Below are 15,453 nucleotides of genomic sequence, written 5' to 3'. Positions count from 1 at the left end.
GACAAACATGTGATTTCTTGTGATCGGAGCAGCCAGTGATAGTTCCCTGAGGGAAAAGGTTCTTCTAAATTGGTTCCACACTTTTATCGAATGGATGACAACTGGGTTCGAGGTAAAGCTAGATATGGGCTGTGTGAACGGGAGCTTAGCACATAACAAGGCAGATAGGGAGGTGGATTTAACCAACGCACTCTCCAGTACTGTCCACCAGGGGGCTGTGTCCTCCTCCCTTACCCAGTATAATAACGATCTTATGTTTGCTGCCCAGTAGTAGTAAATAAAGTTTGGAAGCGCCATCCCACCCATTACGCGGGGTCTCTGCAGCATAGATCTTTTGATCCGGGCGGTTTTTTGTTCCAGATAAAGGAAGATATCTGGTTGTTTATCTTGGAGAAGAATGTTTTGGTCAGAAAGACTGGAAGACTCTGAAATACATATAGAAATTTCGGCAATACATTCATCTTTATTGTGTTGATTCTCCCACCCAGGGATAGCGACAGGGGGTCCCAACGTTCAATATCTCTTGCCAGGTTGGACAGTAAGGGTTGATAGTTAGCCATATATAGGTCCTTATGTTCATGCGTGATCCATATCCCGAGGTACTTGAACTTTTTAGGGCTAATTTTAAACGGAATGTGCTCAGAGGTATTCGATCCGCCGAGGTGCAGACGGGCATCAGTTTGCTTTTTTGAATGTTGATTTTGTATCCGGATATTTTGCGTAGGGTCATCAACCGAGGAAGACTTGTTTGGGGTTGTGATATGTACAGCAACATGTCGTCCGCGTAGAGCGAGACTTTATGCTCCGAGCCTGTGCGCATGATCCCTTTGATATCGGTGTTCTGCCTCAGAGCCAGCGCAAGGGGCTCCATTGCGATCGCGAAAAGGAGTGGAGATAAAGGACATCCCTGTCTCGTACCCCTATGGAGTTCAAAGTAGGTGGATAGATTGTTGTTGGTGCGAACGGCAGCCATCGGAGACGTATATAGAATTTGTATCCAAGCTATGAGCTTAGGGCCAAACCCAAACCTCTCCAGAGCGTGGAAAAGATAGTCCCACTCCACCCGATCAAACGCTTTTTCCGCATCAAGGGAGAGGACCACCTCAGGTGTTCCGGGTGGAGAGGGGCTATATAGGATATTTAGGAGGCGTCTGATATTAAAGAAAGAGTACCGATTCTTGATGAAGCCTGTTTGGTCCGGCGAGATAATTGAGGGGAGAACCCCCTCCAGACGACGGGCCAGAACCTTAGCGAGAACCTTGACATCGGCGTTAAGGAGGGAAATTGGACGGAATGAGCCGTATTCCAGGGGGTTCTTGTCTTTCTTAAGGATTAAGGAGATAACCGCCTGGCGCATGGTCGGAGGAAGAGAATTTATTGAGAATGATTCGTCAAATATGGCTAGCAGCAGTGGGGACAGTTGGGTTGAGAATTTTTTGTAGAAGTATGTAGGGTAACCGTCTGGCCCCGGGGACTTGCCACTCTGCATAGATCTAATCGCTGACGTAATCTCCGCAACCGTAAGTTCCTCCTCCAGATCTGCGGCCCTCTCCGGGTCGACTGTCGGGACGCGGAGGGTCCTATAGAAATCGTCTAGCGTGGAGGGCCCCACTTGCGAGTCCGAGGTGTATAACGATTGGTAGAACGTTTTAAAGCTTTTATTAATTTTAAGGTTGTCAGTGGCTTTTGAGCCACGCTCGTCGTTGATAGTGGGGATGGACTGGTTGGCAGTTTTTTGTCGCAGCTGATGGGCAAGTATCCGTCCGGCCTTCTCCCCATGTTCATAGTACCCCTGTCGGGTTTTAGTAATGAGGTACTCAGCCTGTCACGTTGACAGGAGGTCAAACTCAGTTCTCAGCGATATACGTTTTTTTCAACGTGTCGGTTGATGGCGAGTGGCTATGTAGTCTATCTAGCTCCAAAATCTCGTCCGTCAGTTGCTTAAGGCATGCCGTGTTTATCTTCTTTTGGTTGGCGCAATATGGAATCACCCGTCCCCTTAAGTACGCCTTCAGTGATTCCCAAATGGTTAAAGAAGACATTCCGGAGACTTATTAATGTCGAGAAATAATGTAATTTCCGAGGTGATGAAGCTTGTGAAGGCTTCCTCCGACAGGAGCAACGGGTTGAGTCTCCACTGGCGGTGGCCGAGCCGTGTATTCGGGATACTAATTTTCATCACTAAGGGACCATGGTCTGAGATAACTATCGCTCCGTATTCGCATTTGGTTACGAGGGGAAGGAGTCTCTTATCCAGGAGAAAGCTGTCTATGCGCGAGAAGGTATTATGGACCGGGGGGAAAAAAGAGTATCCTCTGGATGTAGGATTACGAAACCACCACACGTCAGCTACCCCATATGATTTAAGAAAACGCCGGATTGCACGGGACGAGCTAGACTGGGGGGCCTTCCTGGACGAGCTACGGTCCAGCACCGGGGAGAGTGCACAATTCATGTCGCCGCCAAGGATGAGATGGTGCGAGGTCATATCCGGTAGGCGAGAAAAAAGGCTGGTGAAGAACGTATGGTTGTCCCAGTTTGGTGCGTAGATATTAGCCAAAATGACCGGAAATTAATGCAGTTTCCCCACCACTATAATATAGCGCCCTGCAGGGTCGGCCTCTACACTTGACATAGTAAATGGCGTGTTTTTATCTATCAAAATGGCTGCTCCTCTGGCCTTTGTGTGGAAGTTGGAGTGATACATCTGTCCCACCCACCCTCCCCCCAGTCGAGCATGGTCTGCAGTTTTTAAATGCGTCTCCTGTAAAAACGCTACGTCTGCATTGAGTTGTTTTAAATGTGTAAGTACCTTCTTACGCTTTACTGGGTGGTTGAGTGATTTAACATTCCAACTCACGAAATTGACAGAGCACCCTTCCAGCCCCATGGTATCACCCGTGTCGATCATAGTAGATGAGAGAGGCCATGCATCTGGAACCTAGAGAGAGCTCAGCACAACTGCAGGTGAAAAGCAAAACAGACGTCTGATCAGTTAAGCATGTTGAATGTACAAGTCCGGTACCCCCCCCCCCCCCCTGACACCTATAAAAAACAAGGTGCCCAAAATACCCTTCAGAAACTAATCCACACATAATGTGCTTATGTTGGAGGTGTTCTACCTATGGAGCCAGCCGCTCAGGCCCCAGTCGAGCCCCTTAGGTAAAAGAAAATAATAAAGAGAAAGAAAAGAAAAGTAAGAGTAAAAAAAAAAAACCTTACTCAGATCTTGGTATTATATAAGGTCTTCAGCTGTCCAGTGGGATACACCCAACCAGGTAGGGTAATATAGGTGGCAGCGGTGAACGGTAAGCATAACAATAATACATTAACATTAACAACCTCACATCAAGCAGGCCCTGAAATAAGGCAGAACATCTTACTCCCGAGCAAGGGCAACCAACATGCCCCGTTAAACACAAAAAAGGGTGCCTGATTGGGTGATATAGAATAAAATAAATTGGAAGAGGTGTGGGAGTGTGCGTGTGTCCATGCGTCTACAAATGGGTGTGTACCTGGGCATATGCCCTTCAGTGTTTGTGCATTGCGTGCACGTGAACCTATGTGTGTGTATGTATGGATGTATCGGACACAGCCAAGGTGTAAACATATGGGTGTGTAGGCATGAGTGTGTGGGTCCGTGCCCCCGTGTCTGTATAATGTGTAAATGTGTATGTGTGTCTTAATGTGTGTCTGTGCATGCACGTAGTACGCGCTCACGTGTGTGTAGTACGCCTAGGATCTCTAAATAGTGCATCTATTAGGTATGCGAGCGTGTGCGTCATCCTAGGTGTGAGCATGTGTGTACATATTTATATGTCTGTATGTGTATACACACATTGTCCTATTGGGGCCAAAATTATACACTGTTCACATCGTCTGTACATCATAAGTATAGGGCAACGAATTTGCTGGAGATTGGTGAGTCACTTAGCTTGGTAAATGGTGTCCAGTGGCGTCCTCTCAATGCTAGGCAGACGATGCTACACATAAATGATCACACAGTAGACATTACAGTAGCCTCTATATATATATTGTCCTGTTGGAGTTAATATGATACATTGTTCACATCACCTGCATATCATAAGCAGCACATACACACCGATACATCTCTCTTTCTATGTGGTCTCACCCGCTGCTGCGTGCACAATGTTCTTTCTGACGTAGCTCATTGCTTCACCTGCATCGATGAACTCTTTTTCCCCGTGCGTGATGCGAAGTCGGGCTGGAAAAAGAATTCCGTATCGGATGCCTTCACAGCCGCGTAATATCTTCCTCACCTCCGTAAACGCAGCCCTGGCCTTTGCGACGCCCGTGGCATAGTCGGGGAAGATTGCAATAGACATTCCGTTGACCTGTAATGGAGCCTGAGCGAGCGCCCGTCTCAACACCTCGACACAGTCCTGGTAATAGTGGAGTTTAGCCACGATAGCACGGGGCTTCCCGTCTGGCCTCTTCGGCCCCAGTGCTCTGTGCGAGCGGTCTACCAGCACTTCATCATCCATTTGCAGCACGCCTTTCAGTAGCCTTGAGACCGATGCAGTGGAACTTGAGCCATTCATCTCAGCCACTCCGAGTATCCTCACGTTACACCTCCTCATTCTCCCTTCCATGTCATCACACTTTCCCCTGAGACCGGTCACCTCCGTCTTTAGGTCTTCGACTGTGGCTTGTAGCGTTACCACCTCATCCGACCACCTCGAGAGACCACCCTCCACGTCTTTAACCGCAACCTCCATTTTGTTCATGTCCACACGCAGTGTCGCCACACAGCTTCGCATTTCCTCCTTCATCGCGTTCAAATAATTTCTGATAAGGTCGAACTCTTTGGAAAGTGTACCTTTCAATTCCGATTGTATTATCTCTGCGATTTCGGATTTCAGCACGAGGAGAATCTCCGCCTTTAAGGCTGTGGTATCCACGCCGGCCATCTTTGACGGTGTGGACGGTGGTGGCCCAGAAGTGGAATTCGAGGCTTTTTCAGGCCTACTTGTAATCGGGACGAATCTGTGTTTGCGTAGGCTTGATGCCATCTGTCTGTGTAAAAAATTACCAACGGTTTGAACAAATGTACCTTGAGTAAGATTCACTACGTTTTGTAAATCCGTAAGCGTATTAAATTAAGATAAAATAACAAAAAGTAGAGATTCGACGGGAGTGAGAACAAAAAGCGTATTACTCCATTGCTCGCCTAGCCGCGCCCCTGATATTCTATATTCTATAATCATATTTCAAATTGTGTCCGGATGGCAGAATTCAGTACTGTATCTACAAAACCTTCTATTTAATCATCTTCCATCTATTAATTTGCTTAGATTTTTCAGGTCTGGTCAATTTGAGCATAGTGTTATTCACAGTCGAAGATAAAAAAATTTACAATTCATTTGGTTCATTACAATTTACTCAAGCCTAGTAACAGACACAGTATTTCTGACACTGGGAATACATTCCCTGAGATGCCACATCAATGTGGAACGCCCTACCCAAAGCTGTAAAGGAATGTGAATCACTACCCACTTTCAAAACCACTCTCAAAGAACACCTACGGGAGACTGCAATTCGAAACTGGCCCCTGTAAATGTCCTAACCCAACCCCCTCCAATGTACAGTAAATGACCAAGTATGGTTTCGTCAATATTCCAATGTACAGTTTTGCTTGTACAGTTGTACAGTGTCCCCCACCCACCCCTCCTTTGTATGTATTGAGCTGTACTGTACTGTACCCATTCTGCAATCTGTTAATAAAGTTATCAATCAATCAGATCCATAGATGTCCCTAGAATCAGATACCAAGAACATGCAAATGGACCATATAAAAAAAAATCTGTAAATGTGTATTCTACGTTCTTATGGAATGAATGAGATTAATATATTTTTTTTTTTTGTAATTAATTTTGAGTTAATTTTCATAACGCGATAATTTGCTGTGTAATTAATTAATCTAATTAACGCGATAAACTGACAGCCCATATATTTCCCCCCCTATACAAACATTTTCCTATATGTATTTTTCTATATGAAATTGTCTAAATGTATTTTTCTATGTAGTTGTCTATCTGGTCACTTTCTTACATCATTCGATTGCCATTTTTGTATTGTTCTGTTGAGGTGCAAATCTGTGTGACGTGTTATAACAATTCCTGATGAGATTAGGTCGTTATTCCTCTCAAACTGTGTCCTTTGTTGAGATGGTACAGACATAGTATACCATGGAATGACTAAATGGAAATGGAAATGTATCGCAATCCAGAAATAATTACGCACTTTCTACAACTACAGTAAGTGCAGACGTTTACAGTGCGTAGTGCAGTCAGCAAGATAGTTCTGTTTCAAATGGAACTGTTGTTTCAACATTTGGATTGCATTTACATTTATTATGGGTTTTTTCATTTCAGATATTGGTTGAAGAAGGATTTACGATTGGCCATTGTCAGCCATTTTGACGCCGGAGCGCTGTGATTGCTGGCTGCTTTGTCACATGCCTGGTGCGCCCAGCAATCACAGCGCTCCTGCGTCAAAATGCGGAAGAAGCCATTTTAGCGAAGGCTAGCTCAGTGATTTTTACTCGTTTATAAAAATTATTTAAAATGTTTATTAGCAACGCCGAGCTTTCAAACCCCGCCGCGTGTGTGTGTGAAACCCTAATGCAACGGTGAGTACCTTTGAAATGTCTATGTGATATATTTTGGACCAACCGCTCGTTTTTAACCAGTGCTTGATGGTGCACATTAACCTTCCTATAGTGTGGAATCAGTGACTGCGTATTCAAGCAAGGCTTGCATCACAGTCACGAAAGGGGCTAACTTCCACTGTGGTCCAGTATAACCCTGAGGAAGGCCACGCCTACATTGTCTCTGCCCGTACTAAATAAACATACCTAAAGGACAGTTCATTGAGTGCTGGTTACTTCTGTAACTACGAGGCTGTCTGGACCGTGCACCTGGTAAGAAACTATCAAAGAATTTAGAGTTGTTTTGCACCCTCTTAAGTTACTTACTTACTTACTTACTTACTTACTTACTTACTTACTTACTTACTTACTTACTTACTTACTTACTTACTTACTTACTTACTTACTTACTTACTTACTTACTTACTTACTTACTTACTTACTTACTTACTTACTTACTTACTTACTTACTTACTTACTTACTTACTTACTTACTTACTTACTTACTTACATACTTACTTACTTACTTACGCCTTTTACCCCGTTCGGGGCATAGGCCGTCAGCCTCTTAAGTTACCTTTTATATAACTACAGAGCCACAACATTTAGTGGCTCAGGAGGTAGAGCAATCGTCTGGGCCCAGGAGTTCAAAACTTTTAATCCCTATTTGATCCGATCAGATTTTTAAATCCCATTTTTTGTGATCCAGGATCAGACAACTCGGCCAGATTTTGTCCCGGTATTTCAAAGCAATCCAGGATAGGATCACCCTGATCCAGATTCAGACTTTTCAAGATTCCTGAATATCAGTGCTTTAATCCTACCGATCTCCATCTAGTGGATATGGAAAAAAAGGAAGACAAGGACCACATTTCAGAGACATCTATAATGTCTAATTATATTGTTAAATACATAAAGGACATAAAATCATAATGGAATTGTAATTAAAAAAAAAATACTTCCACGGGTAACTACAAAAAAACATTCATTCAAAGGCAGCTGGATCATCCAGGCGTGCTTTGAGGAGCTGAATTCTAAGTGAGATCTCAATTTGCTGAAGGTGATGAGTGATGACAGATGGACTTTTTTTTGTTGAAGATATTTTTTCTTTAATTACATTTGTGATTGACAATATTTGTTGTGATACTGTTTTTTTTTTATCCACTTTTTCTCCCATTTTCTATATTTTCTCCCATCCCAATTTCGTATCATCCAATTCAACCCTCCCCTGTCACAAACGCTGTTTCTTGCCTCCCACAAGCCGGCTGCAATGTGGACTAAGTCATACATAGCACAAGTCGTAACAGCAGTCGCATCTTTTCACCTGCGCAGCTCGATCTCTCAGTGGCGAGGAGTAACGCGTGGGAGGCTCACGCTGCCCCCGACACTTCCTGATTCTACTGCGCAGGCGCACCAACCGACCTGTAGGAGTCGCTGTCCACAACGCCTGATCCCCACCCATCAGTTTCCCACCCCCTAATACGGCCAATGTGTATTAGTATGAACGACCAGCTAAACTGAAAGCAATGTGGAGCGCTGGGCTCGAACAGGCGAGCCCAGCGTCTCCGCATTCTTGGCGAGCGCCTTGCCCACTACACCACGTAGCCGCCCCTTTGTTGTGATACTTTTATGAGCATAAACATTTATGACATCAGCATTTGGTTGAAAACAAAATAGGCCACCATTAATGTGACCAACATTTTTTTTAATAAAATGTATTTGCCACGAAGGCTAAGAATTGTGTATTATTTCAGTTAACAAACTTTGCCATCTTATTAAATATTGAAACATATTTTTTAATAAATTGTATAGTACATTTTGCTCTGGTAATCCACTGGAAATCCACCCCTCTGGTGGTGGGATCAAGATAATCCAGTTTTTTGGGATCAAATTGATCCCAATCCAGTGTTGTTGGTTTGAAATACCCGTTTTGAAGATTTGATCCAGATTAAAGCTTGGATTTGATTTCCTGATCTGATCGGATATCAAAGTGATCCTGATCCTGTTTTTTGGTTTTGAACTACCCACAATCCAAATCTGATCCGATCAAATAGGGATTAAATGTTTTGAACTCCTGGGCCCTGGGAATCAGAAGGTTCCCAGTTTGATTCAGGCTCCTCCCGGTAGCGTGTAAAAAGTGTCCTTGAGCAAGACCCCTAACTGCTCCTGATGAGCAGGTTGGCACCTTGCATGGTTGCCTCTGCCATTGGTGTGTGAATGAGTGAGTGAGTGAATGTGAGGCATAAGTTGTAAAGCGCTTTGGATAAAAGCGCTACAGTATATAAATGCAGTCCATTTACCATTTAGTTCTCATGTTCTTTCCTACATTGGACCACTGGCCTCCTGTGGGCAATAAACTAATCCTCACACATAGTGCATAGAAACTGAAATCCAAAATAGAGGACCACTTCAGTCATGTTGGCCCAAAACAAAATGTTACCATGTTGTGAAGTCCTTTTCCTATCTTTATGGCAGGTTGTGGTGAGGATGCCTGGACAACTATAGACATGGTTACATCTGATATCTGATAGTAACAGTAGCGGCACCTGTCACAGCAGTGGAGATTGCAGAAACAATAGGTCAATTCCATGTCAGACGGACCTCCTCCTCGCTAGAACTAATCAATCCCATTCATATGTCAGAAAACTCATAATCTTTCCCCAAAATCAACACCAGTAGGAACACGATGGTGGTGTTAGTTTTGCGACCCTGGGAACACCACTTGGCAAAAACATCTGATTGGTTGTTATATAATTGGGCTGAATCTTAACAAATAATCGGATATTTTTGGTCTGCCAAGTGGTGATCCCGGGGGCACATCTGAAAACGAACACCACCATCGCATTCCTCATCAAAAAGTAAAACCACCTGCTGATCAGAGGCTGGGACATTCTTTAATTTCAGCCTAAAGCTGCTGGTGCCTCTGGGAGTCTGTGGAAAACCTTGGTTTCATGTATAGGCTTTGTAAAGTGATGCAGAGCTTGCTCTATTTCTGCTGGCTAGATAAAACGCAAATTTCTCAGAGGTTGCCTAGCCATAGCTGTCAACATTGGGATTTAAAAATAAGGGAGATTTGCCAGCAAGGGAGGGTGGGGGGGTAAAGGGGGGGTTTTCCCCCCTTGGTGGATTTTTTTTTTGTCAAATCAGTTATGCAATAGTCACTTTTGGTGAGTTGTTTCTATACTATTCACTTATATGACATGTAGGTATGACACAGGACTATAAAAGCATTTAGTATAGAAATGTGTCAACAGATTAAAGCAGGGAACCACAATATTTTGCATACAAATTATGCTGAGCAGAATGTAATATCATAACCGTCTATTATTTTTCTTGCAATTGAGCCAATTTTCATTAGGTACGGTTCTGAGGTGTGTGTTCAACAGAATGCAGTATCAAAAACACGTTCACAAAAAGTATGGGTTACTGAATGCTGAACTGCACTGTTATAATCACTAAGCCATTGTAAGACCTTACCTGTGTCCCTGTATCACTTGTCTCTGCTGCCCTTTGACAAAAAAACGTCCCTATGTCCATTTCCTTTTTTTTGTGGCATATTTGAGATAGTCACCTATAGTAAAAGTGAGATAATTGACAATATCAAAACATGCTAGGGCTGTACCGAATAGTTCTGTTGTGGAATATTTAAAATGAGCCATGACAGTAAGCTGTAGAAATTGAGATAGTCAGTTGTTATAAAAATATAGAAACATAGTTTATTAACAGAGCTCAGGTTATAATCAGACATGCTAACAACATGATAATTTTGTGTCCCTGTCCTTTACAGTAAGCTAGCTATAGGATAACTGTCTGCAAACAACGTGAGACCTAGCTAGATAGCTAATGCTAGCTGGAGAGTTTTAACTATATCTCACCCATTAATTAAGGCTATACCATTACTATGCTCTACTTACCACTGTATTTCTTTATTTTATCCTCCTCTTTTTTTTCTGCTCCAGATGGATAAATCCTCTTCATTTTGCTTGTTTAATATACGTAGGTATTGCTGGCTCAAAGTTTCATTTACACATGAATATTTAATTTTTTCCCCCAAACACAAGTGCCCCTGAGGGGGTTTCCTACTATCGTTTCATTGCATATCATCCATTTGAATTGCGGTCGCTTTTGTTGAGTACAGCCATTATGTCAGCCCTCAGGGGGGTCCCTACTGTCGGGGGCTCCAGTATTCACAGCGGGTAATGTAGCCTTTTTAGTAAGAACTGAAGGGCAAAATGAAAATACGGGACATTTACGGGAAAATATTTTAACGGGAGGACGGCGGGAAAGAAGTGTCAAATACGGGAGAATCCCGGGGAAACGGGAGGGTTGACAGGTATGCCTACTGCATCTTTAACTAAACTAGGTGTTTTCTCAACTAGTTTTCATTTTTAGTTAATTGTAATAGCCTCGGTCAGGAGATGTGCTCATTTCAAAGGTTTGGCCTGATGGTGATGCTAAAAGAAAGGTCAGGGGGTCACCAAAAACAATAGGTGCCTTTCTCCAGGGGTCATTGCAGATTTTTTTGCCTGTATTATTAATGGATCAGGAGATGTGTTCATTTTAAAGTTTGGCCTAATGGTGGCACTAGACGAAAGGTCATGGGGGAATGTGCACAGCAATTTCATGGCAATCCAGCTATTACTATTAGAAATACCTCATAATTAACTATTTTAGGGAACCTCCAGTGGCATAGGCTGTTCAAAGCACATTCGCCCACTAGGTGGCATCGTTTCAAATGTTCTATGTCTTCATCACTTGATTGTAAAACTGATCATCATTTTATGTGCCATCATAAAATCATTCACATAATGGACACCTCTGCCAGCCCCTTGGGATTTCTAAAGTTTTACTTTTTAACTAAATCATCTGTCATGGGTTCTCCCAACAAGATATTTTAGGACACAATAGTAAAGGGAATATAACAGGGGATTTATCATTCCTCAAAGGCACACATTAAATCATGGCTTGCCTGAAATCAAAGACCATTCTTTATAAAGGTCACAAACTTTATTTAAACACTACTTTACAATTGCAAGTAGTTGAAGGGTTTTATTCAAGAATGCAATCAGTGTTACCTGATAGTACCAATAACCTGGCCCTCAATGCCAAGAAAATCAAGGAGCTCATTGTGGACTTCAGGAAGACTGTTGCTGGCACACACATGCTTCAAAGTATCTCTCCTAGTCCTGGGCCCTCAACACCTCGTCACTGGTCAAGAAGGCTCACCAGTGTCTCTTCTTCCTGAGGAAAGCCCACCTGTCTCCTTAGATTCTGGTGAACTTTTACCGGTGCACCATAAAGAGCATACTCACCAACCGCATCAGTCTGGTATGGCAACTGCTCTGCCTCAGACCAGAAAGCACTGCAGAGGGTGGTGAAAACCACCCAACGCATCACTCCCTGTAATTTAATCTATTCATCACAAACAGTGTCTGAGGAAGGAACGCAGCATTGTCAAGGATGCTTCCCTGTCATAGGTGTCAAACTCATGGCCCGCAGGCCAAATGTGGCCCGCCACGTCATTTGATGTGGCCCCCAAGAGCTCTGGAAAAAAAAAATTAAACATTAATCTTGTGTTAAAAAATAGCGGCGTTAAAAGAATTGTGGGTTAATGCGTTAATAAAGCTTTAACTTTGACAGCCTTAGTTATTACACATACATGTATGTTGAACATCTGAGGTTGATGAAGTAACAAAGGAAAAATGCCAAAAGCACTTACTCCTCAGACATTCTTTGACAATTTTACAGCCCAAAATACAAAAAAGATCCAGGCGGAATAGGTAACAAAGGGTTGAAGAAATATTGTCTGAACTGTCAGATGCAAACTGGCTGTGTGACATAACCGAGCATCTCGCTCAATTGAATAAGAAGCTGTAGGGACGCAAACAAGTCCCACCCAAAACTTGACCAATATAGTTGTGAACTGAGACAACCCTTATTTTGTTATTTTTGAGTACAGTTACAGTTGTGTGTTCATGCAGACACATAATAGCAATTTCATTACGAATTGAAAATGGGGGACCCTGAGGTAAACAAGTCGAAAGTCTTTCTCTGGTCTGCATCCCCTTAACAATTGTGTGTATTGAGCTGTACTGTACTGTACCCATTCTGCAATCTGTTAATTAAAGTTAATTAAACTATCTTCCATTAGTTGGATGTATGGCCTCTGCAAGGTTGTGTGCAGCCATTTGTTTTTGTAACATCTGTCCCACGTGTTCTTTGCAGCTCACAGTTGTTAGTTCTGCCCCTCTTGACTGTGACAAAAAGGTTTTGAACAAACTTAATGTCATAGCTTGTATTTGATGATATTCTTCTGTTATTTACTTGAATGGTTTGATCATTGATTGATGGAGCAATATGGGGTTCTGATAAACTACAATTATTTGTTAAAGCTAACATATATTTTTACATCTATGCAAATGCATATGCAATATGTATAACTTGAATAAGTAATAAATACAGAAACAACATGTTTAACAATATGTAAATAAGTAGCTACATTTATTTTACATTACATTAACATTTATACGGTCTTTGGCCCTTTGAGGGCAACCATAATGCTGATGTGGCCCTCTGTGAGTTTGACACCCCGGTGCTGCTGCCACCATGCTTCACTGTAGGTGCTGCCACCACCACCATGCTTCACTGTAGGTGCTGCCACCACCATGCTTTGCTGTAGGGATGGTATTGGCCAGGTGATGAGCGGTGCCTGCCTGGTTTCCTCCAAACATGACGCTTGGCATTCAGGACAAAGAGTTACATTTTGGTTTCATCAGACCAGACAATTTTGTTTCTCATGGTCTGAGTCCTTTAGGTGCCTTTTGTCAAACTCCAGGCGTGTGTCATGTGCCTTTTACAGAGGAGTGGCTTCCGTCTGGCCACTCTACCATAAAGGCCTGATTGGTGGAGTGCTGCAGAGATGGTTGTCCTTCTAGAAGGTTCTCCCATCTCCACAGAGGAACACTGGAGCTCTGTCAGTGACCATTGGGTTTTTGGTCACTTCCCTGACCAAGACCCTTCTCCCCCGATGGCTGTTTGGCTGGGCGGCAAGCTCTAGGAAGAGTCCTGGTGGTTCCAAATTTCTTCCATTTGCGAATGAAGACCACGTGCTCGTTAGCAACTTCAATGCTGCCGAAAAAAAGTGTAGCCTTCCCCAGATCTGTGCCTCGATACAATCCTGTCTCGGAGGTCTACAGACAATTCCTTGGACTTCATGGCTTGGTTTGTGCTTTGACATGCAGTCAACTGTGGAGAGTTAAATAATTTTGTGTCCTGTACTGTGCAGGACAGTGATTAAACAGTAGCAGGACAGTGATTAAAACAGTAGCAGGACAGTGATTAAACTCCTACTGAAACTGTGGGACCTTATATAGACAGGTGTGTGCCTTTACAAATCATGTCCAATCAATTGAATTGACCACAGGTGGACTCCAATCAAGTTGTAGAAACATCTCAAAGATGACCAGAAGAAACAGGATGCATCTGATCATTTTGAGTGTCATAGCAAGGGCAATACTTATGTACATGAGATATTTAATTTCTTTATTTTTATATTTCATGATGGGGTATCGTGTATAGAATTGAGGAGAAAATTGATTAAATACATTTTGGAATAAGGCTGTAACATAACAAAATGTGGAAAAAGTGAAGGGGTATGAATACTTTCCGGATCACTGTACATACATACATTATCATTATTACTTAGTAGTAATTTATATATAAGTTGAATCACTTGTTGTAAATGTAGCAATGGTTACATACAGTTGTTATTTACGCTTACAATTTTATGTTTATTTTGCATATTAATAATACACATTATTGTATTTCATATGGTTTATATACCGGTAGATCATTTGAATAGCACATGATTTCTTTTACTTGTGTGTAATTATTTAGTTTCACGAGACTTGGTCTCATTTAATATCCGGTGACGTTTCAGACTTCTGGTTTTTGTGTCCCGACATGACCTGATGGATGGCTGTCTTGACTTTGCGGTCAATTCTGGCAAGTAACAAAAGATAGTTGTCGAACAAGACGAGACAAACGAAAGACAAACACCACCAGGACTTCTCGATTTTCTCATATACTGGCACGCAGCCAACAAGTTATTTATTTCTATGTTTGATGGATGATGATTTTTGTCAGGCAGCCAACAAGTTATTTATTTCTATGTTTGATGGATGATGATTTTTGTCAGGTTTGATTGCTAATGTGTAGCTATGTTTTGATGCGCTTTCAATTGTGACCGGACCTTATGCTAATTGTATCATTTGTATGTGTACAGATTTTACGGTTTGGATGGAGACTGGACAAGCTTCATTACATCAGTTCAGAAATCTACTTGTGTATGCGTCGTGCCTGGAGGGAGTCACACTTGTACATTGTATATTGCAGGCTACATTTGCACTCTGGTGAGATGCAAACTTTTTTGTCGTACTGTACTCATGCTGTACAATGACAATACATTTAAATCTAATCTAATCATTCAGCTGTGGTGCGGTGGAGGGCAACACCACCTCATCAGTTTACCCACCAAATCTTTGAAATTCAGTCAATGCAAACAGGGTATTTTTTTGTTGCCGTGCGACTTCCATTTTACCCCCCATAAAACATTCTAAATGGATACATTTGATTTCCTGCCATCTATTGACATTAGTGAACACTGCCACTGGAAATAAACTTCAGTCCAGGCTGTTACCTAGCAACGCAATTCCACTGTAATGCCTATATACCACAAATTCATGTTCTATAACAGCGGTCAATAAGGGGCTCAGGAGACCGGC

General features: G+C 42.5%; 1 protein-coding gene across 1 annotated transcript in view; it reads right to left on the bottom strand.

Annotated features, from left to right (window-relative positions):
- The window catches only part of LOC311240498 (alpha-N-acetylneuraminide alpha-2,8-sialyltransferase-like), a gene marked incomplete at its 5' end in the record, with an annotated part of 33,291 nt that extends 28,498 nt beyond the window's left edge, over window positions 1-4,793 (bottom strand). Inside the window, one exon of the mRNA XM_084329076.1 lies at window positions 4,281-4,793. Within this exon, the coding sequence (XP_084185202.1) occupies window positions 4,281-4,793 (513 nt within the window). The remainder of the gene's footprint in view (window positions 1-4,280) is intronic.
- Window positions 4,794-15,453: the final 10,660 nt, after the last annotated feature.

This window comes from Notolepis coatsorum (genome assembly GCF_963971535.1).
Source record: "Notolepis coatsorum genome assembly, chromosome: 14".
NCBI classification, from domain to species: Eukaryota; Metazoa; Chordata; class Actinopteri; order Aulopiformes; family Paralepididae; genus Notolepis; species Notolepis coatsorum.
Note: the sequence above shows the minus strand (reverse complement) of the source record. Positions and strands in the feature narration are given on the sequence as shown.